The sequence below is a fragment of the Poromitra crassiceps genome (assembly GCF_964638095.1).
Source record: "Poromitra crassiceps genome assembly, chromosome: 29".
Classification (NCBI taxonomy): Eukaryota; Metazoa; Chordata; class Actinopteri; order Beryciformes; family Melamphaidae; genus Poromitra; species Poromitra crassiceps.
Window position 1 is genome coordinate 16,600,907 of NC_139641.1, and position 27,869 is coordinate 16,628,775.

Below are 27,869 nucleotides of genomic sequence, written 5' to 3' on the forward strand. Positions count from 1 at the left end.
CTCGCTACCGCTAGGTCGCTCGAGCCTTTGATCTCCAACTTTTCTCCGCCGTTCCTCCTCACTCTCTCCCCTCTCGACCGAAATCAGGCGTTACCGCTTCACTTCTGACACCAATGTAACGTATCGGTGATACGTCAAGGAACGGAGAGTTGTAGTTGGTACAGGGTCTTTATTCACAGGCTCATTCAGCTCCTAGCAGCTAGCTCACACAGCTAGCTCCACACACAGCAACCGTCTCAGCTCGCTCCATAGCTAGACTCCCCCGGCACCCCGGCCGCTGGTCCTATATACCCCGTTTCCCCTAGGAACACACCCACACACATTAGTTCCTAGCTACCGTTGAGACACTTATGTTGCACATCACATTACGGGTAATACTTGGATTACCCGACACGTTACACTATGTTTCAGGCATTGAGAATGGCAAAACATCAAGATTTTTCATTGCCAGGTTTATTAGGGAAAACAGCAGGTAGCATTTATATGCATGTTATTAAGTTTCTTAAAGAAATTGGGGTAGACACAAGAATTTAAGAGTAGTTGTTTTGTTTTTGTTTGTTTTGTTTTGTTTTGAATCCCCTGTTCCACAATCCAGTCCAGTTGGTGGCGGTAATGCACCTTTAAGTTGGTTGCCAACCGCCATAAAACGCTAAAGAAGAAGAAGAAGAAGAAGAAGAAGAAGAAGAAGAAGAAGAAGAAGAAGAAGAAGAAGAAGAAGAAGAAGAAGAAGAAGAAGAAGAAGAAGAAGAAGAACCTACCATACTGCTTGGCAGTCGTGTAATTGAGGAAATGCTGCCACCTAGTGTTGACTAGACAGAAATACACGCCTGCTGCTGTGTGTTTGTGTGTCAGATAGATTGTTTACTGGGGCTAGCAGGCAGCAGGACGTCGCGATCATACTACTGATTTTCAGCGTTTTGATATCAACATGGGGGCATGTATGGCCGTGGCTTCCTTAGCCAGTTGTGTAAGTATCTATTGTCAATACGAATATTAATAACATAAGGCTTTCGTTCACTTTCGTCGAGTTAACTTTAGCTATTAACGTTAGCTGTTTAGCTAAGATTAACGTTTCAGTTAACGCGAAGTTATTTAGCTGAAGATCAGACGTTTACTTAATAGGCTATATAAATAGCTGCCACATCTTAACACACAGGGATACGTTATACATTCATATATTTCAAGGAAGTTGGAGTCACCCAGGCCACAACATTATGCTAATGTTTGAGGAAGTCAGGCCACCATTATTTGCACTGGAGATATTCAGATAGCCAACTCATTCAGATAACGTCAGTTATCACAATAACTGGGTGTGTCTGTTCCTGATCTTGGACAGCAACAGCGATCCGTGGTTATAATATGAGCCCATGATAAAGCAGATGTCTGTAGCTATAATAACGTAGTACAGTCATGTTACATGTCATGTCCATGTAACATTTCATGTCATGTTACAACAATGTAACTGAGAGGCCATTTACACCTGGCGCTAACATGCGTTTTCTGTGATCAGATTGCAATCAGATTGTGTTTTATCACTTGAAAATGCCAGGTGTAAACACCCCCAAAACGCATTGAAGAAGGATTGCAATCTGATCGGCCAATTAACCACCTCCGGAGGTGGTCAGGGATGCATTGTGTACACATTGAACACAAGTGTAAATGCAATGTGTCCTCTCAATCTGGATACAGCAATTTTATGTGGATTGAGAGGACAACCATTTCTGCAGTCTGATTGCAATCAGATTGCAGAAAATGCATGTTAACGCCAGGTGTAAATGGAATCAGGCTGAAGTGATCAAATACAATCTGATTGCAATCTGATGGCAGAAACCACATGTTAACGCCAGGTGTAAATGGCCTCTGATAGTCGCAAGATCACACGTCACGGTCACACGTTTTCAGGCCATAACGCTAGCTAGCTAGGTTACATCGTAAAGCCAGGGGGAAAGTGCTGAGTCTGATGCCCCAGTTTTGTTGGGTAGATTTAGTTAGACTTTGAGATATTCAAGTCAATCATTCAGTTGTGAGTGAAGTCCTATCCATCCAGTTCATGTCCCAGCAGGCCACAGCAGCTAATTGATCAATTCATTAAATTTGAATACACATAAGATATATCTCTGTCTCACCGCTATGTGATAGGTGTCAGGGGTCGGAGGGCACATTGTCACATGCTTTTTGGTTCTGCGCTTCACTGTCCGGATTCTGGGCTAAGATATTTGACTGGTACTCGAAGGCTTATAAAATAACCCTTCAGCCCGAAGCAGAACTTGCCATCTTCGGCTGCTCGGAACTCTCTCTGGACTTCCCCACAGCTGTGCAGCAATCTCTGACGCAAGGGACAATTGTTGGCAAAAAACGAATCTTGAAAGAATGGAAGTCTTCTACTTCGCCTCCTTTTCAACTGTGGCTGACGGAAATTACCTCTGTTATACGGATGGAGAGGATTAGGTTCCTGAGGACCGACTCACTAAAGAAGTTCTTTGCCATTTGGGGCCCGTTTCTAGCCTACCTTGTTGAGGTTGCGGGAGACGGATGAGCACAATAATGTACCTCTCATAAAAATACAAGCACCTTACACGACTGGTAGCACTGAATGTTGAAAATGTGTATTTATTTTTATTTTTTGTTGTTGTTTGTTTGTTTGTTTGTTTTTTCCATTCTGTGTCTGAGCCTGTTTGTCTTGTTCATATGTTGTTCTGAAAAACGGAAAAAAAGAAGATATTTATTTATTTATACTATTTTAACATCAGGATGGCCGGTTATCTGCCCAATGCACCAACGTAAATGCCAATAACTGTAGCGTATCTCTCCATCCCTCCTCCTAGGCCTCCTGTCTGTGTGGCTCCGCACCGTGCCTGCTGTGTGGCTGCTGTCCCTCCTCCAATAACTCCACCATCACCCGGCTGGTCTTCTCCTTCTTCCTGCTCATGGGGACCATGGTGTCTGTCATTATGATCCTCCCTGGAATGGAGACAGAGCTCCAAAAAGTGAGACGACTGTTCCTCTAATTACAATTACTGTATGTTATCTCCTTCAGGATGTATTGCGTTTTATTCATAGAGAGCCGCAGGGATGACGTATTTTTGTAGTCAGAACACGGAAGTCCCGGACTTCCTGGTTCTTCACTGTTTCTGTCTATGGGATTTTTGAATGGGTTTTTGCCGCGATGCTTCTAATAATCTCTCTGGGCAACGCGAGATTAATCAAACGCGAACCAGAGTTCAGTCGGATAATCTTCACACATGAGGACCACTTTCATGAGTTTTGTAGCGTAAATGCGAGCCCTAGAAGTAAAAAGCTCGAGCTAAGCTAATCCAAAACTACACACTGTCGCATAGGCTTCCACGTCACGTCAGCGGCGCTCAACCTGGACTGTTGTTGATGTGCACTGATTACCCCGGGCTGAACGGGCTGAACCAGGTGAGGGAAAGAGAATTTCCGTGTTCGTCCTTTGAAGTGGTGACGTTATTGACGTACAGTATATATCCCCATCGACTCAACAGTGTAGTCTCATTTAGCCGTTTGCTAGCTAGCCGCCCGTTTAACGGCACGTAAAAGCTTCAAAACTCATAAAAGTGGTCCTCGTGTGTGAAGATGATATTACTAAACACTGGTTCGCGTTTGATTAAGCCAGCGTTGCCCAGAGAGATTATTAGAAGCATCGCGCCAAAAACCCATTCAAAACTCCCATAGGCGAAAACAGTGAAGAACCAGGAGTGTTAGCATCGATGATTTCCGGACTCATTCCTGCGGCTCTCTATTGCTTCACCAGTAGATTTCTGGAACTATTGGCGCATTCCTTTATCGCAAAATAACTGGGATGAGGCTAAATGACATCACATCCGTTTTGTTAGCATTCCATTTGCAGAAAAGTTGAGCTGGGAAGTTCACTGTTCACTGGTCAGATCCAGTCGCTAGCCAGGCTAGCCATTGTTAGCAATAACAGTTGATAACAAGGCGATCGCGGCATTTTGCGCATACAAACACTGCAGCCTCATGTCCACACAGATAGATGTTATGCAGTGCTGTGTGTACAGCTGATTTAATGAGACACAAACAAAACAAGTGCTAATAAACAACATTTACTACGATTATAACTACCGTTGTTGCGCGGCGCAGCCATCTTGGATTTTTGAGGTCGGGGCTGCTGAGGCTCCTACGAGTTTGGAATGGGAAATACCAGCTCTGGTGACGTCGCCGTCCCAGCTCATGACCTTTGAAGTCGTAAGATTACCAGTTCCCAGTTATAAAGGAATGCACGATATGCGGGGGGTTTGTGTTGTATGCTTTGGTTTTCCCTTATATGCACACGGGTAGCTTGCTAATATTTTTTTGGAATTGACTATGATGAGGCATTTTAAAGTTGGAACCTTGGAGTGATCCTTGACAATCAGCTGTCCAACTCAGCCTACATCGCAGCAACTGCCCGCTCCTGTAGGTTCTCCCTGTACAACATCCGCAAAATCCATCCGTTTCTCACAAGGGAAGCAACACAACTCCTGGTCCAGTCACTTGTCATCTCTGGCCTGGACTACTGCAACGTGCTTCTGGCTGGGCTACCTGCCACCGACATCCGACCGCTTCAGCTCATTCAGAACACTGCAGCCCGTCCGGTATTCAACCAACCCAAACTCTCTCATGTCACTCCCCTCTTCCGGGACCTTCACTGGCTTCCCATCTCAGCACGCATTAAATTCAAAACACTGGTTCTGGCCTACAGGGCAGTACACCAGACAGCCCCCCTGTACTTACAATCTATGGTCAGGCTCCAAATCTCTCACCGTTCCCTCCGCTCCTCCACCAGCGCAGGACGCCTCACCCCTCCTTCGCTACGGGGGCTCAAAAGTCGCTCATCCCGATCTCGACTCTTCTCGTCCCTCGCACCTCAATGGTGGAACGAGCTTCCAGGACAGCTGAATCACTGCCGATCTTTCGGAAAAGACTAAAGACTCACCTTTTCAGGCTCCATCTGGGACCTTCTTGAACTAACTTCTTTCTCTCTCTCTTAAAAACAAAAACCTAAGCTGAACTTATTCCTTCAGATGTTGTAGTTGTCATAGACTGTGCTCCATAGTGGATTGCTCTATTGCTGACAAAAATGTGTTATTGTAAGTCGCTTTGGATAAAAGCGTCTGCCAAATGACGTAATGTAATGTAATGACAAAGATGTATCTAATTGGGGAGGTCTGTGGCTTAACTGCCTGTGATATGTGTCTTGAGATGCACTGATAAACTTACACTTTAAAAGCAGCACAGAAGGGAAATAGAATAATACGGACCATTGTAAACAGTCAACATTACTAGTAGAGCGTAGTGCCAGGCTGGGATTCTGGGCCAGATTATTTGACTGGTACTCTAAGGCCTACGGGGGTGGCCCTTCAGCCGGAGGCAGAACTCGCCATCTTCGGCTGCTCAGAGTCTTCTCTGAACTTTCCTACAGCTGTGCAACAGTCTCTGACACTGGGGACAACTGTCGCCAAAAAACAAATTCTGAAGGAATGGAAATCTCCCTCTCCACCCTCTTTCCAATTGTGGTTTGACGGACACGACCTCTGTTCTACGCATGGAGAGACTTAGGGTTCCTGAGAACCAATGCACTTAGAAAGTTTGTGACTATCTGGGACCCGTTTTTAGTCTACCTCAACGAGGCTAGGGGTGACGGGTGACTCGCCCGGCTGGCTTCCCATAGACCCCTTGAGTGAGATCCCAGGTATATCGTTTACAAGAACATTAGGTGGCTGGCGGCACCACTTTGTAATGATGATTATATATATATATATATATATATATATATATATATATATATATATATATATATATATATATATATATATATATATCACTTTGTAATGATGATTATATATATATATATATATATTTATTTATTTTTATTTATTTTTCCCTTTCTTTCCCCTGTGTCTGAGCCTGTTTGTCTGTTTTGTCTTGTTTGTGTTCTATAAAATTTAAAATATGAAAAAAAAAAAAAGAAAGAAAATCCATTCACAATTTTTTTTTTAGTAAACGCTGTCTAGTAAAGCTTACTGGTAATTGAAAGGCGCATTTTTCCTGCCTTTTTTCTGCCGTTTTGTAGATCCCGGGGTTCTGCAAGGGTGGGACTACGATACCAGTACCAGGTATTGAAAACCAGGTGAATTGCGACGTCATCGTGGGCTACAAGTCTGTGTACCGGATGTGCTTCGCCATGGCCTGCTTCTTCTTCCTGTTCGCCGCCATCATGATCCGTGTCCGTAGCAGCAGAGACCCACGTGCAGCGATCCAAAATGGGTGAGTACTACTCTTATGGGTTGAATCTATGAAATTGAGTGGATGTGCGCGCTCTACTTTTTATATTGAATCTATGAAATAACATGTGTGTTCAGGGGTGAAACTATTTAGCTGGCTTATCCTTAAAGTCGAGCTGAACCCAAAAATTACTTTTATTTTCTTTTAGTTCAAATACCTGGGTATGCAGTGCACCTATTTAATAATGTAATGTATGCAAAAAAAAATCACAAAAATATAATTTCTTTAGTTTTTCACACTTTTTCACATCAAAAGTTCATTTTTCAAGATTTCATTGATAACAGTAATGTACAGTTTGCTGACATCACCTAGTACTATCACATTTCTACCCCATTTCAACCAATCATATCAAGACATGCAGCTGTCAATCAAATCTTCATTTCAGGATAATTCTCTCTTCCAAATGAAGTAGAAAATGGCGCCTAGTGCCTGTCATCTGGCAGAATTCCTATCCCATAAACTAACTACTAACTTGGCCAATTGTTAGAAACATGAACAAAAAACAAAAACTATAATCTCTAAGAATGCAAAGAAATGTAACTGGCTCGTTAAAACGCGCATTCAGGGATATCGTATTTACAGCAGCGATAATGGCACGCGCATCTGAGAGCTTGGTTGTCAGGGGTCGCACTTGGAAGATTCCAGGCCGACGTGCTGCACTCTCTGCTCGGCAACACGAAGGCAGCTGGTTGCCTGCGGCTCGCTGAGCTCCACTCAGCCACTAACCTCCCGTCAAAAGGCTCTTCCCGAGGGGAGCGCCACAACACACTGAATCCCACGCGATTTGGAGGCGGAACACCCCAGGATTGGCCAAAGCCCAATCCAGTCCCCAGAATTGTCAAATAAAATCATCGACATGATACTATTGATTGATTGAAACGATTTATTTCAAACAGTTAAAACAATACATAAAGCGAAAAAAAAACAGTAAACATAACAGTCTAATAGACTTCATCAAAAGGAAAATACGTAAACTCAAACATAAAAAAGGCGAACTGTTTGAAAAGGGGCAGGGATACTATGACCCGCCTCTCAACCTGTCATCTTAGACAAACTATGTTTTCAGTCTGAAACGGACTCATATGCACGTGACGAACAGGTTCAGTTCGACTTTAACACCTGCATTTTCATCTCGGTCTTGCTGTTCACTCTGACTACCATTGTGATGGTCGGTTTGTCATTAAAATGGTGTGTTTTCCCCCCCAGGTTCTGGTTCTTTAAGTTTCTGATCCTGATTGGAATAACAGTGGGCGCTTTTTTCATCCCTGATGGAACATTTCATACTGGTACTAACGAGCATTGTTCAATTAAGCCTGAGGACTACTGACTCAGGGCCTGTGTCCACCTAGCGTCTTTTTCCGACCGTTAAACGCTGGGAGTGCGCTGGGGAGCGCTGATCCCAGCGCACAATATACAAGGAAGCAGTCTGAAACTAACGTTAGTTCAGTGCGGTAGTAGCTTGATAGCTGACGGCTAACATTAGCAAACAACACACATACAGTGATTTAGCTCAACACTCACCAGAAATATCAAGTGTCTAAGCCAATCTGCTCTCACAATTGAGCCGTTCTGTCTCTGTTGCGATAGTTTCTCCATGATTAAGTTGCCAGAAAAGGAGCACCCGACACCAGCGTCTTTCTGAAAAGTTAAATTATTCTCAGCTGGAAGCGCTGGGAGTCGGGCGTACAAAAACGCCGGAGCGCTCTGAAAATAGACGCTGGGCGCAGCGCACTTTCTCTAGACGTCCGTGTGCGCCCGCATACGCTCTCCCCCCCCATTGGAAACAACTGAAAAAAGACGCCGGACCTGATGAAAAGATGCTAGATGGACACAGGCCCTTGGTCATTTATCAGTGGCTCAGACACACACAGGAGAATTATCTATCTTGTTGATGAACAATTTGAGGAAATTGCGATCAGCTGTATTCATTATTGCTCTGTCTGGTTTCCTCTTCACTTCACAGTGTGGTTTTACTTTGGACTGGTGGGATCGTTTGTCTTCATTCTCATCCAGCTCGTTCTCCTCATCGACTTTGCCCACTCCTGGAACAAGGTGTGGGTGGAGAACGCTGAGGGCAGCGACAACAAATGCTGGTTTGCAGGTACAGTGTTCACTTAAAGCAGCTACGAGCAAGATTTTAGATTGTTATTAAACAGTATAAATGTAATATTGATGCATCACATCTTACCTATAATAGTAGCTGAGACCAAAGGCGTGTGAATCGGAGATTGCTCTCTCGGTGATTATAGAGTCTGTGTCTGTCTTCCGGCGGGCCGGATAAAACCGGAAGTGAAACGAAACGGTTTACGGCAGCTGCCTGCCTTCAACCGTTTCGCTCTGCCTAGCAACAGACCATAAACACGGAGAACGCCATGCAGGGCCTTGCTAGTCTCGCGAACATCTCTCGTTATATTCTAACAGTTTGTTTGGAAGTTATTTTGCTATTTTGCGGTTATGGCCGAAGTGGCTGCCGCAAACTAATCGTCAAGACAACACTGGCCAATTCACTCGGCGTTCAAGTGAGACTACTCTGCGTTGGTCTCGTCTACTATTAGAGGTAAGATGTGATGCATCGATATTAAATTTAGACTGTTTAATAACAATCGAAAATCTTGCTCGTAGCTGCTTTAAAGCCAGGTGAGGTGTTACTGATGTTCTCGCATTGGCTTTTGAAGGCAGGATTTACGTCACACTAAGCTACTGTACATAATGAGTAGAGCTGCAACGATTAATCGATTAGTCGATCGACAGAAAAATAATCGACAACTATTTTGATCATCGTTTTGAGTCATTTTTTAATTAATTCTCTGATTGGAGCTTCTTAAATGTGAATATGTTCTGGTTTCTTGACTCCTCTATGACAGTAAACTAAATATCTTTGGGTTGTGGACAAAACAAGACATTAGAAGATGTCATCTTGGGCTTGGGGAAACACTGATCGACATTTTTCTCGCCATTTTCTGACATTTTATAGAACAAACAACTAATCGATCAATCGAGAAAATAATCGATGATGAAAATAATCGTTAGTTGCAGCCCTACATATGAGTCATGTGAATGAAGTTTTGATTTAATCCTTGAATGGACTCTAAATGGGTCGAGCAATTGCAGTCTTAAAGTCGAGCTGAACCCAAAAATGACTTTTCTTTTCTTTTAGTTCAAATACCTGGGTATGCAGTGCACCTATTTAATAATGTATGCAAAAAAAAATCACAAAAATTCACATCAAAAGTTAATTTTTCAAGATTTCATTGATAACACTAATCTACAGTTTGCTGACGTCACCCAGTACTATCAAATTTCTACCCCATTTCAACCAATCATATCATGACATGCAGCTGTCAATCAAATCTTCATTTCAGGATAATTTCTCTTCCAAATGAAGTAGAAAATGGCGCCTACTGCCTGTCATCTGGCAGAATTCCTATCCCATTAACTAACTACTAACTTGGCCAATTGTATGAAACATGAACAAAAAACAAAAACTATAATGTCTAAGAATGCAAAGAAATGTAACTGGCTCGTTAAAACACGCATTCCAGGAATATTATTTACATTTATAACGATAATGGCGCGCGCCTCCGAGAGCGTGGTAGTCAGGGGTCGCCCCTCGGAGTTTCAAGGCGGGCGGGCAGCACCCATGCATCGGATTGTCCGCTCGCTCCGCACAAAGCAAGTGGCTGCCTGGTACTCCGCGGATCCCACTCGCGTAGCACGACAACACGCTGAATTAGGGCTGCACGATATGAGGAAAAGCTGCGATGTGCGATAACACTGTTCAATATTGCGATGACGATATGACCTGCGATAAATAAAAAAATGCTATAAACAAAAATATGAATGGGTAGGGGTGCTCCGATCCGGCTAAGCCACGATCCGATCCGATTCCGATTCCTGGGGTCACGATCCGATTCCAGAATCGATTCTCGATTCCAACGATTCTCGATTCCAGAATCTAGAATCGATTCTCAATTATGTAGTTTTATATTAACACACAAAGGTAAATCTAAGACAAAAAATGACAAATGTATTAATGCTGAACTTCAAATTCAACTTCTGAAGTATTACAGTGAGGGCCTAAATTCATTTTGCAATATGAGTGTGTTAATTTAAGCATACGTATCAGTAAGTGGCACAGGAATCTCAAAGCCTGTGTTGAGGGTCATACGAACAAAAATGCACTCTTGAAGCTAAAACAAATCCAAAACCAACAAGTTAATTATTCACATTTTTACTTCAATGTAGAACAGTCATTTCTTACACATGAGATTACTTTTAGCCTTTTAGTCATAACGATTATTGAAAGATATTCCATATTCCAGAAGTGATAATAACAGAAGTGGAGTATTGGCCAGAATGACATGAACATTTTGACATTTATTCAGCCGGTATCTTGCATGTTGCGTTCAGGTGCACTGTATTTTTTTTTTTTTTTTTTTTATTATTATTTTTTTTTTATTGCGATAACACGTGAGTTTTGCGATGTGTTCATCGCGCATTTTCATATCACGATGACGATGAAAATACGATGAATCGTGCAGCCCTACGCTGAATCCCACCCGATTTGGGGGGTGGAACACGCCAGGATTGGCCCAATGCCAAAGCCAGTCCTCAGAATTGTCGAATCAAATAATCGACACCGTATATGGTCCGCCTCTCGATTTGTTTTCAGTCTGAAACGGACTCAGACGCACGTGACGGAACGGGTTCACCTCGACTTTAACGCAAGGTTTCCATGTTGTGACCTCCAGGCCTGCTGTCTTTCACCATCCTCCACTACGCCCTGGCGTTCACGGCCGTGGTGCTCTTCTACGTCTACTACACGCAGCCTGACGACTGCACTGAGCACAAGGTCTTCATCAGCCTCAACCTCATCTTCTGCGTCATCCTCTCCATCGTCTCCATCCTGCCCAAAGTACAGGTACAGCCGAGAGCAGCTATACTTTGCAACGTATTAACTCATTTTAGGAAAATATTTCGTGGTTAAAGGGATACACCACTTTTTTGGAAGTTTAGCTCATTTGCCACATCCCCCCAACATAACTAAGATAGACCATGCCTTACCGCAGGGGTGCCCAATACGTCGATCGCGATCGACCGGTCGATCGCGAAGGTAGTGTGGTCGATCGCATGGCATTGAGGGATTTTTTTTTTTTTTTTTTTTTTTTTACTGTTTTTCCACTGTTTCCACTGTTTTTCCACTGTTTCCACTGTTTTTCCACTGTTCCACTGTTTTCCACTGTATACTCAGTGTATATATATATAAATAAATATGTTTGGTAGATCACTTTGACTTGGTCATTTTAAAAGTAGCTCCCAAGCTGAAAAAGTGTGGGCACCCCTGCCTTACCGGCACTGTCCGCTCAGTTTACAGTGAGCTACAGTCGTGAAGTTAGTAATTATCACCATAGAATGGAGGCTAATGGTACAGCTGTTAAAAATCTGCCAAAACACACATCTCACGGCGTCAAAAAAATACATGTTGTGCTTCGGGTACTCACCACACGATGAAATATGAATCCAAAATGCACATAATCTGTCTTTTTGGAAGGAAAAGAGGTTGGTGGCCATGTTTGGAAAGTAGTGCCGGCTACCTCTTTTCCTTTCTGTGTTTTTTTCTTAACATGATAAATAAAAGTTTCACACATTACCCATGACTTTATGGTTCAGACCAGAGAGAAAAAGTAGCAATACAAGGATATATTCACAAAATATGATACTGTGGAGTCTTGTTATTAAGACGAAGGTCCACACTGTATCCACAAGTCCTCTAGCTCGAGCAACGCTGATGCAAAGTGTGCTCAAGTTCTCATCATACACAGCGGTGTCGGGTCCAGGTTAGGGTTGTGCGATGTCACCTAAAAAACCATCGCCATGGTTCCACAGTGAAGCATCGCCATGGACGATGGCATCGTCGTTGACGGGGGGTGGGGTTAATTCATGATTTATGAATAGATTTGTGTGGGCTCAGTTTGGAACCTAACATTGGGTTACGTTAAGGAGAGATAGAAACACAGCAGCAGGCAGCCTACACACACAGTATGTAATGGAGAGAGTTCCTGGAAACAGGCGAGTTGAATTCACAGTTGAAGACTTGTAACATCACTCACATTGGGTTGAAAACAGGAAAGAACGTGAAGTTTCTTCTTTCTTAACATTTTCACAACACAACCGACTTCTGCTTATCTTCTCTTCCTCTCCGCTTTACCACTTCTCTGAACTGGGGATAAGGTACGCTTTGCCGCTTGTTTAATGCCGCCTGTGCGTCCCCCGTGTGTCGCGGTTGAGTGGAGTTCGCCTTTTTTATTATTAAATCTGCCAAATTTTAATTCGAACAGATAATCACGATGGTCCGATGTAGAAGTGTCAGAGGTCGATGGGGGTCGCCCCATCGATGATGGTCGACGCCATCGTCCATGGTGCCAACCCTAGTCCAGGTTACGTCAAACCCTCTAATACTGTATGTCTGTCTGCATGTTACAGGAAGCCCAGCCACACTCCGGTCTGCTCCAGGCGTCGCTCATCTCCCTCTACACCATGTATGTCACCTGGTCTGCAATGACCAACAATCCAAGTGAGTCTCCTGTAGTCCCAGCCCACAATACAGTTATCAGCTCTGCTCTAGGGCCTTTGTTGCACACACATTTGCAATTATACTTGCATGTATTTTGAATATCTGTGTTTGCTGTCCTGGCTAGGCTACTGCAGCATTGTGATTATACTGCTGAGTTTTATAAGCTGCAATATATAAATGAGCATATATATCATATTGATGTATGCATATATGCATTTCCCAAACAAATGTTATTTTAAAAACAATTTACGAGCTTGTGGTGAATGTATTGTTCGTGGCTGTATCTAGGCATAAAAATGTAAAGAAAAATATATTTATTTATTTATTTACACATGCCATTAAAAATGCATCTCAACTATCGACATAAAATTGCAAAATGCAAATGTGCATCATCATTCTGCCAACTTTCTCTACTGAAATGTTGTAACACGACATGCACTTCCTTTGTTAATAATCCTTTGCTAATAATGTTAGCATATCCTAGGCAACAGCTTTTTTTCTTTTTTGGAACCATTTTTTATTTTCATTTTCATTTTCCACTAGTACAAAAGTAGTAATACAAAGACAAATAGATGGCAACAGCTGTTTCTTAGAGTTATTATTATTGTTGTTGTTGTTGTTGTTGTTGTTGTTGTTGTTGTTGTTGTTGTTGTTGTTGCTATTATTACTATTACTATTTTATCACAGAAGACAAACAATTAATTAAACAATACACTTAAATACACAACAGACATTTCAACTGAAGTAAGTTAGTATCTATGGATTGGAAACGTTGCATTTACATTTTATTAATATGGCAATGACCACCTTCTGAGGAATTTTATATATTATATTACATTATATATATATATATATATATATATATATATAATATTATATTACTATATTACAATCTCTAATTTTGTGTGTATGTCCTATATGTGATGATGTCTTAGATCGCAAGTGTAACCCCAGCCTGTTGAGTCTAGTGTCCAACGTCAGCGCCACTGAACCGGGCCCCACCAGCGACCCAGGACCGGTGCAGTGGTGGGACGCTCAGGGCATCGTCGGTTTGGTCATCTTCCTCTTCTGCACTCTCTACGCCAGGTAGGTGTAACAAAGAGAACTCCCCCAACACACGTTTTTCTTTTGTTCAAAGTGACTGCTGTAATTTTCTCAGCTTATCAACAAGTTGCAAGCCAAGGTCAAATCAAAAATGTGATTTCTTTATAGAATGCGCTCCTCTTTCACTCTCTGCTAGACTCACCCTGGTTAAAATGACAGTTCTTCCCTTGTTAGACTATGGTGACACCATCTACCGATCTGCCTGCAAAACTACTCTGCAAAAGCTAGACGTCATCTATCACTCTGCCATCCGTTTCACTACTGTCTCTTTCAGAACTCACCACTGCACTTTATATTCCTCTGTAAACTGGCCATCCCTACACACCCGTCGCGAAAATACACTGGTTCATGTTAATTTACAAAACTCTCCTTGGTCTGTCACCCCCCCTACCTGTGTAGTTTGTTGCATACTGCACCTGCCGCGCACAACACCCGTTCTGCTAACCTCATCCTGCTGAAAATCCCCCAAACTCATTCTGTAATCGGTCAGTCGTCTTTCCATTCTGCCGTGCCCACAGACTGGAATGGCTTAGAAAAAACACTAAAACTGGACAATTTCATCTCCAAGTCAGCTTTCAAAGACTCTATCGTGGACATTTTCACTGACACCTGCAACTGCTTCCTGAACTACGTAGCTCTTATCCCCTGCCTGTCTGCTCCGACTGTTTTTGTTTTATTTGCTCTGTCTGTCTTGCTGTGTTTTTAACTTGTGTTTTAATTTGTTCTAAGTAACTTTGTATTTATTTTATCCCCTACCCCCCATCCAGGGGCGGACTGGGAATCTAATTCAGGCCGGGCATTAGATACCAAGCAGGCCAGGCCGATATGGGCCGACGTGCATGCCGGCGTCCGAAGGGCGCCGGCGAAAAGTTTGGGCCGTTTGAAGCCCAATTTGGGCCGTTTGAAGCCAGATTTGGGCTGTTTGAAGCCCGATTTGGGCCGTTTGAAGCCAGATTTGGGACGTTTGAAGCCCAATTTGGGCCGTTTGAAGCCAGATTTGGGCTGTTTGAAGCCCAATTTGGGCCATTTGAAGCCCGATTTGAGCCGTTTGAAGCCCAATTTGGGCAGAGTCCAATTTTACAATGAGATGCACCCACTTTAACCCTGAATAAAGTAATAAAACCACTAGTAAACCAGTAGGCGGCGCCTGGCCTGCTGTTCAGTGAGTGGCCTGACTGCAGGCCAGGCCAGGCCAGGCCACCGGGCATTTGCCCGACGTGCCCGATTATGCAGTCCGCGCCTGCCCCCATCCCTCAAAAGGCTGTGCCTTCTGCCAGGTCACCATTGTAAATAAGAATTTGTTCTTAATGACTTACCTGGTTAAATAAAGGTTAAATAAAAAAAAAGTAAAAAAGAAAAGAAAATCCCTTTGTTTTGTCTATGGTTTTGTCACTCTCTCTCTCTCACACTACTCCATGCCCTCTCTCTCTCTCTCTCTCTCTCTCCCCCCCAGTATCCGTTCCTCCAGTAACACCCAGGTGAACAAGCTGATGCAGACGGAGGAGGGCGGCGGGGGCTCCGGCGGAGAGGGCGTGGTGGGAGAGGACGGGATCCGCCGGGCCGTGGACAACGAGGAGGAGAACGTCTCGTACAGCTACTCCTTTTTCCACTTCCACCTCTTCCTGGCCTCTCTGTACATCATGATGACCCTGACCAACTATTACCAGTAAGTGTCTCTCCTCCCTGAACATCATGATGACCCTCACCAACTATTACCAGTAAGTGTCTCTCCTCCCTGAACATCATGATGACCCTCACCAACTATTACCAGTAAGTGTCTCTCCTCCCTGAACATCATGATGACCCTCACCAACTATTACCAGTAAGTGTCTCTCCTCCCTGAACATCATGATGACCCTCACCAACTATTACCAGTAAGTGTCTCTTCTCCCTGTACATCATGATGACCCTCACCAACTATTACCAGTAAGTGTCTCTCCTCCCTGAACATCATGATGACCCTCACCAACTATTACCAGTAAGTGTCTCTCCTCCCTGAACATCATGATGACCCTCACCAACTATTACCAGTAAGTGTCTCTCCTCCCTGAACATCATGATGACCCTCACCAACTATTACCAGTAAGTGTCTCTCCTCCCTGAACATCATGATGACCCTCACCAACTATTACCAGTAAGTGTCTCTCCTCCCTGTACATCATGATGACCCTCACCAACTATTACCAGTAAGTGTCTCTTCTCCCTGAACATCATGATGACCCTCACCAACTATTACCAGTAAGTGTCTCTCCTCTCTGTACATCATGATGACCCTCACCAACTATTACCAGTAAGTGTCTCTCCTCTCTGTACATCATGATGACCCTCACCAACTATTACCAGTAAGTGTCTCTCCTCTCTGTACATCATGATGACCCTCACCAACTATTACCAGTAAGTGTCTCTCCTCCCTGACATCATGATGACCCTCACCAACTATTACCAGTAAGTGTCTCTCCTCCCTGAACATCATGATGACCCTCACCAACTATTACCAGTAAGTGTCTCTTCTCCCTGAACATCATGATGACCCTCACCAACTATTACCAGTAAGTGTCTCTCCTCCCTGTACATCATGATGACCCTCACCAACTATTACCAGTAAGTGTCTCTCCTCCCTGAACATCATGATGACCCTCACCAACTATTACCAGTAAGTGTCTCTCCTCCCTGAACATCATGATGACCCTCACCAACTATTACCAGTAAGTGTCTCTCCTCTCTGACATCATGATGACCCTCACCAACTATTACCAGTAAGTGTCTCTCCTCCCTGACATCATGATGACCCTCACCAACTATTACCAGTAAGTGTCTCTCCTCCCTGAACATCATGATGACCCTCACCAACTATTACCAGTAAGTGTCTCTCCTCCCTGAACATCATGATGACCCTCACCAACTATTACCAGTAAGTGTCTCTCCTCCCTGAACATCATGATGACCCTCACCAACTATTACCAGTAAGTGTCTCTTCTCCCTGAACATCATGATGACCCTCACCAACTATTACCAGTAAGTGTCTCTCCTCCCTGAACATCATGATGACCCTCACCAACTATTACCAGTAAGTGTCTCTTCTCTCTGACATCATGATGACCCTCACCAACTATTACCAGTAAGTGTCTCTCCTCCCTGAACATCATGATGACCCTCACCAACTATTACCAGTAAGTGTCTCTCCTCCCTGAACATCATGATGACCCTCACCAACTATTACCAGTAAGTGTCTCTCCTCCCTGAACATCATGATGACCCTCACCAACTATTACCAGTAAGTGTCTCTTCTCCCTGACATCATGATGACCCTCACCAACTATTACCAGTAAGTGTCTCTCCTCCCTGAACATCATGATGACCCTCACCAACTATTACCAGTAAGTGTCTCTCCTCCCTGAACATCATGATGACCCTCACCAACTATTACCAGTAAGTGTCTCTCCTCCCTGAACATCATGATGACCCTCACCAACTATTACCAGTAAAGGTTCTTGCACACAGAGTCCGAATTGTTCGCTGCGTTTTTTTAATCCGTCATCCGAAAAAAACACGTCACGCACAGATACCTTGCACACTGAGTCCGATGCGTTAATTATCCAATATTCGTTGCGAAGATTCGCAACGAAAAGAAAACTACCGCGATCCTATTGATCCACAACTGGCAGTGTGTAGTGTGGCTCTCTGTCTCTCTCCTCCCCCCCCCCCTTCCCCATACACACACACACACACACACACACACACACACACACACACACACACACACACACCGCGTCCCGCATTCCAAGCTGGTCTGCAATCACCCGGCACATTCTGTCTTTTAATTCCGAATCTCTGTATTCCTGCTTTGTCATAAAATGCTTTGTGCTGGGAGACGAACTGAATTAACTTCTCAGACGCCATTTTTCATTGTGAATAGCAACACTACGGCAGCTCTGAGTGGTCAAACACCTGTCAAAACGATTTCATGGATGCGGAAAAACGCAGAAAATCGAACCTCGTCCGAAAACTTAAATGACGGACGTAATTGTCGGACTCGGTGTGTCAATGATGATTGACACAAATGAGGTCGTATTTTTATTTTTTTCGTGCGTCAATTTCGGACGAAAAAACGGACTCTATGTGCAAGGACCTTGAGTGTCTCTTCTCTCTGACATCATGATGACCCTCACCAACTATTACCAGTAAGTGTCTCTCCTCCCTGAACATCATGATGACCCTCACCAACTATTACCAGTAAGTGTCTCTCCTCCCTGAACATCATGATGACCCTCACCAACTATTACCAGTAAGTGTCTCTTCTCCCTGAACATCATGATGACCCTCACCAACTATTACCAGTAAGTGTCTCTCCTCCCTGAACATCATGATGACCCTCACCAACTATTACCAGTAAGTGTCTCTCCTCCCTGACATCATGATGACCCTCACCAACTATTACCAGTAAGTGTCTCTTCTCTCTGACATCATGATGACCCTCACCAACTATTACCAGTAAGTGTCTCTCCTCCCTGACATCATGATGACCCTCACCAACTATTACCAGTAAGTGTCTCTCCTCCCTGAACATCATGATGACCCTCACCAACTATTACCAGTAAGTGTCTCTCCTCCCTGAACATCATGATGACCCTCACCAACTATTACCAGTAAGTGTCTCTTCTCTCTGACATCATGATGACCCTCACCAACTATTACCAGTAAGTGTCTCTCCTCTCTGTACATCATGATGACCCTCACCAACTATTACCAGTAAGTGTCTCTTCTCTCTGACATCATGATGACCCTCACCAACTATTACCAGTAAGTGTCTCTCCTCCCTGAACATCATGATGACCCTCACCAACTATTACCAGTAAGTGTCTCTCCTCCCTGAACATCATGATGACCCTCACCAACTATTACCAGTAAGTGTCTCTCCTCCCTGAACATCATGATGACCCTCACCAACTATTACCAGTAAGTGTCTCTCCTCCCTGAACATCATGATGACCCTCACCAACTATTACCAGTAAGTGTCTCTCCTCCCTGAACATCATGATGACCCTCACCAACTATTACCAGTAAGTGTCTCTCCTCTCTGTACATCATGATGACCCTCACCAACTATTACCAGTAAGTGTCTCTCCTCCCTGTACATCATGATGACCCTCACCAACTATTACCAGTAAGTGTCTCTCCTCCCTGAACATCATGATGACCCTCACCAACTATTACCAGTAAGTGTCTCTCCTCCCTGAACATCATGATGACCCTCACCAACTATTACCAGTAAGTGTCTCTTCTCCCTGACATCATGATGACCCTCACCAACTATTACCAGTAAGTGTCTCTCCTCTCTGACATCATGATGACCCTCACCAACTATTACCAGTAAGTGTCTCTCCTCTCTGACATCATGATGACCCTCACCAACTATTACCAGTAAGTGTCTCTCCTCTCTGACATCATGATGACCCTCACCAACTATTACCAGTAAGTGTCTCTCCTCCCTGAACATCATGATGACCCTCACCAACTATTACCAGTAAGTGTCTCTCCTCCCTGACATCATGATGACCCTCACCAACTATTACCAGTAAGTGTCTCTTCTCCCTGAACATCATGATGACCCTCACCAACTATTACCAGTAAGTGTCTCTTCTCCCTGACATCATGATGACCCTCACCAACTATTACCAGTAAGTGTCTCTCCTCTCTGACATCATGATGACCCTCACCAACTATTACCAGTAAGTGTCTCTCCTCCCTGAACATCATGATGACCCTCACCAACTATTACCAGTAAGTGTCTCTCCTCCCTGAACATCATGATGACCCTCACCAACTATTACCAGTAAGTGTCTCTCCTCCCTGAACATCATGATGACCCTCACCAACTATTACCAGTAAGTGTCTCTCCTCCCTGACATCATGATGACCCTCACCAACTATTACCAGTAAGTGTCTCTTCTCCCTGAACATCATGATGACCCTCACCAACTATTACCAGTAAGTGTCTCTTCTCCCTGAACATCATGATGACCCTCACCAACTATTACCAGTAAGTGTCTCTCCTCTCTGACATCATGATGACCCTCACCAACTATTACCAGTAAGTGTCTCTCCTCCCTGACATCATGATGACCCTCACCAACTATTACCAGTAAGTGTCTCTCCTCCCTGAACATCATGATGACCCTCACCAACTATTACCAGTAAGTGTCTCTCCTCCCTGAACATCATGATGACCCTCACCAACTATTACCAGTAAGTGTCTCTTCTCCCTGAACATCATGATGACCCTCACCAACTATTACCAGTAAGTGTCTCTCCTCTCTGACATCATGATGACCCTCACCAACTATTACCAGTAAGTGTCTCTCCTCTCTGACATCATGATGACCCTCACCAACTATTACCAGTAAGTGTCTCTCCTCCCTGAACATCATGATGACCCTCACCAACTATTACCAGTAAGTGTCTCTCCTCCCTGAACATCATGATGACCCTCACCAACTATTACCAGTAAGTGTCTCTCCTCCCTGAACATCATGATGACCCTCACCAACTATTACCAGTAAGTGTCTCTTCTCTCTGACATCATGATGACCCTCACCAACTATTACCAGTAAGTGTCTCTCCTCCCTGAACATCATGATGACCCTCACCAACTATTACCAGTAAGTGTCTCTCCTCCCTGAACATCATGATGACCCTCACCAACTATTACCAGTAAGTGTCTCTCCTCCCTGAACATCATGATGACCCTCACCAACTATTACCAGTAAGTGTCTCTTCTCTCTGACATCATGATGACCCTCACCAACTATTACCAGTAAGTGTCTCTTCTCCCTGACATCATGATGACCCTCACCAACTATTACCAGTAAGTGTCTCTCCTCCCTGAACATCATGATGACCCTCACCAACTATTACCAGTAAGTGTCTCTCCTCCCTGAACATCATGATGACCCTCACCAACTATTACCAGTAAGTGTCTCTCCTCCCTGAACATCATGATGACCCTCACCAACTATTACCAGTAAGTGTCTCTTCTCCCTGACATCATGATGACCCTCACCAACTATTACCAGTAAGTGTCTCTTCTCCCTGAACATCATGATGACCCTCACCAACTATTACCAGTAAGTGTCTCTCCTCCCTGTACATCATGATGACCCTCACCAACTATTACCAGTAAGTGTCTCTCCTCCCTGAACATCATGATGACCCTCACCAACTATTACCAGTAAGTGTCTCTCCTCTCTGACATCATGATGACCCTCACCAACTATTACCAGTAAGTGTCTCTCCTCCCTGACATCATGATGACCCTCACCAACTATTACCAGTAAGTGTCTCTTCTCCCTGAACATCATGATGACCCTCACCAACTATTACCAGTAAGTGTCTCTCCTCCCTGAACATCATGATGACCCTCACCAACTATTACCAGTAAGTGTCTCTTCTCCCTGAACATCATGATGACCCTCACCAACTATTACCAGTAAGTGTCTCTCCTCCCTGTACATCATGATGACCCTCACCAACTATTACCAGTAAGTGTCTCTTCTCCCTGAACATCATGATGACCCTCACCAACTATTACCAGTAAGTGTCTCTCCTCTCTGTACATCATGATGACCCTCACCAACTATTACCAGTAAGTGTCTCTCCTCTCTGTACATCATGATGACCCTCACCAACTATTACCAGTAAGTGTCTCTCCTCCCTGAACATCATGATGACCCTCACCAACTATTACCAGTAAGTGTCTCTTCTCCCTGAACATCATGATGACCCTCACCAACTATTACCAGTAAGTGTCTCTCCTCCCTGTACATCATGATGACCCTCACCAACTATTACCAGTAAGTGTCTCTCCTCCCTGAACATCATGATGACCCTCACCAACTATTACCAGTAAGTGTCTCTCCTCTCTGTACATCATGATGACCCTCACCAACTATTACCAGTAAGTGTCTCTCCTCCCTGTACATCATGATGACCCTCACCAACTATTACCAGTAAGTGTCTCTCCTCTCTGTACATCATGATGACCCTCACCAACTATTACCAGTAAGTGTCTCTCCTCCCTGTACATCATGATGACCCTCACCAACTATTACCAGTAAGTGTCTCTCCTCCCTGAACATCATGATGACCCTCACCAACTATTACCAGTAAGTGTCTCTCCTCCCTGAACATCATGATGACCCTCACCAACTATTACCAGTAAGTGTCTCTTCTCCCTGACATCATGATGACCCTCACCAACTATTACCAGTAAGTGTCTCTCCTCTCTGACATCATGATGACCCTCACCAACTATTACCAGTAAGTGTCTCTCCTCTCTGACATCATGATGACCCTCACCAACTATTACCAGTAAGTGTCTCTCCTCTCTGACATCATGATGACCCTCACCAACTATTACCAGTAAGTGTCTCTCCTCCCTGAACATCATGATGACCCTCACCAACTATTACCAGTAAGTGTCTCTCCTCCCTGACATCATGATGACCCTCACCAACTATTACCAGTAAGTGTCTCTTCTCCCTGAACATCATGATGACCCTCACCAACTATTACCAGTAAGTGTCTCTTCTCCCTGACATCATGATGACCCTCACCAACTATTACCAGTAAGTGTCTCTCCTCTCTGACATCATGATGACCCTCACCAACTATTACCAGTAAGTGTCTCTCCTCCCTGAACATCATGATGACCCTCACCAACTATTACCAGTAAGTGTCTCTCCTCCCTGAACATCATGATGACCCTCACCAACTATTACCAGTAAGTGTCTCTTCTCCCTGAACATCATGATGACCCTCACCAACTATTACCAGTAAGTGTCTCTTCTCCCTGAACATCATGATGACCCTCACCAACTATTACCAGTAAGTGTCTCTCCTCTCTGACATCATGATGACCCTCACCAACTATTACCAGTAAGTGTCTCTCCTCCCTGACATCATGATGACCCTCACCAACTATTACCAGTAAGTGTCTCTCCTCCCTGAACATCATGATGACCCTCACCAACTATTACCAGTAAGTGTCTCTCCTCCCTGAACATCATGATGACCCTCACCAACTATTACCAGTAAGTGTCTCTTCTCCCTGAACATCATGATGACCCTCACCAACTATTACCAGTAAGTGTCTCTCCTCTCTGACATCATGATGACCCTCACCAACTATTACCAGTAAGTGTCTCTCCTCTCTGACATCATGATGACCCTCACCAACTATTACCAGTAAGTGTCTCTCCTCCCTGAACATCATGATGACCCTCACCAACTATTACCAGTAAGTGTCTCTCCTCCCTGAACATCATGATGACCCTCACCAACTATTACCAGTAAGTGTCTCTCCTCCCTGAACATCATGATGACCCTCACCAACTATTACCAGTAAGTGTCTCTTCTCTCTGACATCATGATGACCCTCACCAACTATTACCAGTAAGTGTCTCTCCTCCCTGAACATCATGATGACCCTCACCAACTATTACCAGTAAGTGTCTCTCCTCCCTGAACATCATGATGACCCTCACCAACTATTACCAGTAAGTGTCTCTCCTCCCTGAACATCATGATGACCCTCACCAACTATTACCAGTAAGTGTCTCTTCTCTCTGACATCATGATGACCCTCACCAACTATTACCAGTAAGTGTCTCTTCTCCCTGACATCATGATGACCCTCACCAACTATTACCAGTAAGTGTCTCTCCTCCCTGAACATCATGATGACCCTCACCAACTATTACCAGTAAGTGTCTCTCCTCCCTGAACATCATGATGACCCTCACCAACTATTACCAGTAAGTGTCTCTCCTCCCTGAACATCATGATGACCCTCACCAACTATTACCAGTAAGTGTCTCTTCTCCCTGACATCATGATGACCCTCACCAACTATTACCAGTAAGTGTCTCTTCTCCCTGAACATCATGATGACCCTCACCAACTATTACCAGTAAGTGTCTCTCCTCCCTGTACATCATGATGACCCTCACCAACTATTACCAGTAAGTGTCTCTCCTCCCTGAACATCATGATGACCCTCACCAACTATTACCAGTAAGTGTCTCTCCTCTCTGACATCATGATGACCCTCACCAACTATTACCAGTAAGTGTCTCTCCTCCCTGAACATCATGATGACCCTCACCAACTATTACCAGTAAGTGTCTCTTCTCTCTGACATCATGATGACCCTCACCAACTATTACCAGTAAGTGTCTCTCCTCCCTGAACATCATGATGACCCTCACCAACTATTACCAGTAAGTGTCTCTCCTCCCTGAACATCATGATGACCCTCACCAACTATTACCAGTAAGTGTCTCTCCTCTCTGACATCATGATGACCCTCACCAACTATTACCAGTAAGTGTCTCTCCTCTCTGACATCATGATGACCCTCACCAACTATTACCAGTAAGTGTCTCTTCTCCCTGAACATCATGATGACCCTCACCAACTATTACCAGTAAGTGTCTCTCCTCTCTGACATCATGATGACCCTCACCAACTATTACCAGTAAGTGTCTCTCCTCCCTGAACATCATGATGACCCTCACCAACTATTACCAGTAAGTGTCTCTTCTCCCTGAACATCATGATGACCCTCACCAACTATTACCAGTAAGTGTCTCTCCTCCCTGACATCATGATGACCCTCACCAACTATTACCAGTAAGTGTCTCTTCTCTCTGACATCATGATGACCCTCACCAACTATTACCAGTAAGTGTCTCTCCTCCCTGAACATCATGATGACCCTCACCAACTATTACCAGTAAGTGTCTCTTCTCCCTGAACATCATGATGACCCTGACCAACTATTACCAGTAAGTGTCTCTTCTCCCTGACATCATGATGACCCTCACCAACTATTACCAGTAAGTGTCTCTCCTCCCTGAACATCATGATGACCCTCACCAACTATTACCAGTAAGTGTCTCTTCTCCCTGACATCATGATGACCCTCACCAACTATTACCAGTAAGTGTCTCTTCTCCCTGACATCATGATGACCCTCACCAACTATTACCAGTAAGTGTCTCTCCTCCCTGAACATCATGATGACCCTCACCAACTATTACCAGTAAGTGTCTCTTCTCCCTGACATCATGATGACCCTCACCAACTATTACCAGTAAGTGTCTCTCCTCTCTGACATCATGATGACCCTCACCAACTATTACCAGTAAGTGTCTCTCCTCCCTGAACATCATGATGACCCTCACCAACTATTACCAGTAAGTGTCTCTCCTCCCTGAACATCATGATGACCCTCACCAACTATTACCAGTAAGTGTCTCTCCTCCCTGAACATCATGATGACCCTCACCAACTATTACCAGTAAGTGTCTCTCCTCCCTGACATCATGATGACCCTCACCAACTATTACCAGTAAGTGTCTCTTCTCTCTGACATCATGATGACCCTCACCAACTATTACCAGTAAGTGTCTCTCCTCCCTGACATCATTATGACCCTCACCAACTATTACCAGTAAGTGTCTCTCCTCCCTGAACATCATGATGACCCTCACCAACTATTACCAGTAAGTGTCTCTCCTCCCTGAACATCATGATGACCCTCACCAACTATTACCAGTAAGTGTCTCTCCTCCCTGACATCATGATGACCCTCACCAACTATTACCAGTAAGTGTCTCTCCTCCCTGAACATCATGATGACCCTCACCAACTATTACCAGTAAGTGTCTCTCCTCCCTGAACATCATGATGACCCTCACCAACTATTACCAGTAAGTGTCTCTTCTCCCTGAACATCATGATGACCCTCACCAACTATTACCAGTAAGTGTCTCTTCTCCCTGAACATCATGATGACCCTCACCAACTATTACCAGTAAGTGTCTCTCCTCCCTGAACATCATGATGACCCTCACCAACTATTACCAGTAAGTGTCTCTCCTCTCTGACATCATGATGACCCTCACCAACTATTACCAGTAAGTGTCTCTCCTCCCTGACATCATGATGACCCTCACCAACTATTACCAGTAAGTGTCTCTCCTCCCTGAACATCATGATGACCCTCACCAACTATTACCAGTAAGTGTCTCTCCTCTCTGACATCATGATGACCCTCACCAACTATTACCAGTAAGTGTCTCTCCTCTCTGACATCATGATGACCCTCACCAACTATTACCAGTAAGTGTCTCTCCTCCCTGAACATCATGATGACCCTCACCAACTATTACCAGTAAGTGTCTCTTCTCCCTGTACATCATGATGACCCTCACCAACTATTACCAGTAAGTGTCTCTCCTCCCTGAACATCATGATGACCCTCACCAACTATTACCAGTAAGTGTCTCTCCTCTCTGACATCATGATGACCCTCACCAACTATTACCAGTAAGTGTCTCTCCTCCCAGACAGATTCACTTAGATATTTCTTTACCATAAATCCTAATGTGCAAAACACTTTTCAGCTGTGTCAGAAATATAGCAACCACAGCATCTCGGAGGTCCACTGAAGAACTTTCCACATATTCTTTCCCCCCACATCCAAATGATGGATGAATGCTTAACAAGAGGGCTAGGAAAAAAGACATCTGAAAAAGATACAAGAGCAGAGGAACCATTTGATATTTTGCAGATGCAACAGGCTAACAGGTTAAGTTAAGTTAAGTTAAGTTAAAGCAGCTACGAGCAAGATTTTCGATTGTTATTAAACAGTCTAAATTTAATATCGATGCCTCACATCTTACCTCTAATAGTAGACGAGACCAACGCCGAGTAGTCTCGCTTGAACCCCGAGTGAATCGGGCCAATGTTGTCTTGATGATTAGTCTGTCTGCGGCCGGGGCAGATCAGGAAGTGAAATGAAACGGTTTGCGGCAGCCACTTCGGCCATAACCACAAAATAACAAAATGACTTCCAAACAAACTGTTAGAATATAACGAGAGATGTTGGCGAGAGTAGCAAGCCCCTGCATGGCGTTCTCCGTGTTTATGGTCTGTTGCTAGGCAGAGCGAAACGGTTGAAGGCAGGCAGCTGCCGTAAACCGTTTCGTTTCACTTCCGGGTTTATCCGGCCCGCCGGTAGACAGACACAGACTCTATAATCATCGAGAGAGCAATCTCCGATTCACACGGCTTTGGTCTCAGCTACTATTATAGGTAAGATGTGATGCATCAATATTATAATTATACTGTTTAATAACACTCGAAAATCTTACTCGTAGCTGCTTTAAGTTAAGTTAAGGCTAACAACTGTGTCCACTCATAAACTAGTTCAGCTGCATCAGTGACAAAGTGATTAGACCTGAGACAAAAACGACACAGAATTTAAACCACGTTGAAATGATTCGGTGCTGTTGATATGGCCTCATGTTTCAAGTTAAATGCAATCTGCTGTTCTCACTCGTCGTTGACCTCCAAAATGGCCACCAGAGGGCGCCATCACTTCACCTGAAAACTCTTATTTCTTGAGCCTATCTTTGAATGTCACAGCTTCTTTCCTTTTGTTTCCAAAATGAACTTGATTAAACAAAAAAAAGTCTAAATATACTCATTCACCATTTCTTTTGGCAATCTATTTTTCAAAAATAGATGAAAATGTGTAGATAACTTGTCTGTTGGACCTGGGTAAAGCAGAGTGTGGTGGTCCCTCTATGCTCTCCCTCAGACCAGACACTGCGACGCACATCATGCAGAGCAGCATGCCTGCAGTGTGGGTGAAGATCAGCTCCAGCTGGCTGGGCCTGGCTCTCTACCTCTGGACCCTCATCGCTCCTCTCATGTTCCCAGACAGGGACTTCAACTGAGCAGGTCACACGGGTGCTGTCTTCTCCTCTTTTCTGGCATAGGATGTTAATCAGTGTGAAGGGTATTATAGTGAAAAGTGAAG

General features: G+C 44.2%; 1 protein-coding gene across 1 annotated transcript; it reads left to right on the forward strand.

Annotated features, from left to right (window-relative positions):
• The first annotated feature begins 865 nt into the window (after positions 1 to 865).
• LOC310800116 (serine incorporator 1-like) lies at positions 866 to 27,807 on the forward strand. Its single transcript, XM_083662687.1, has 10 exons — positions 866 to 967; positions 2,826 to 2,987; positions 6,092 to 6,285; positions 7,510 to 7,589; positions 8,267 to 8,404; positions 11,055 to 11,224; positions 12,787 to 12,877; positions 13,813 to 13,963; positions 15,435 to 15,647; positions 27,648 to 27,807. Exons 1-10 carry the CDS (start codon positions 929 to 931, stop codon positions 27,784 to 27,786), a joined length of 1,377 nt encoding a protein of 458 aa, XP_083518813.1. The 5' UTR covers positions 866 to 928; the 3' UTR covers positions 27,787 to 27,807.
• Positions 27,808 to 27,869: the final 62 nt, after the last annotated feature.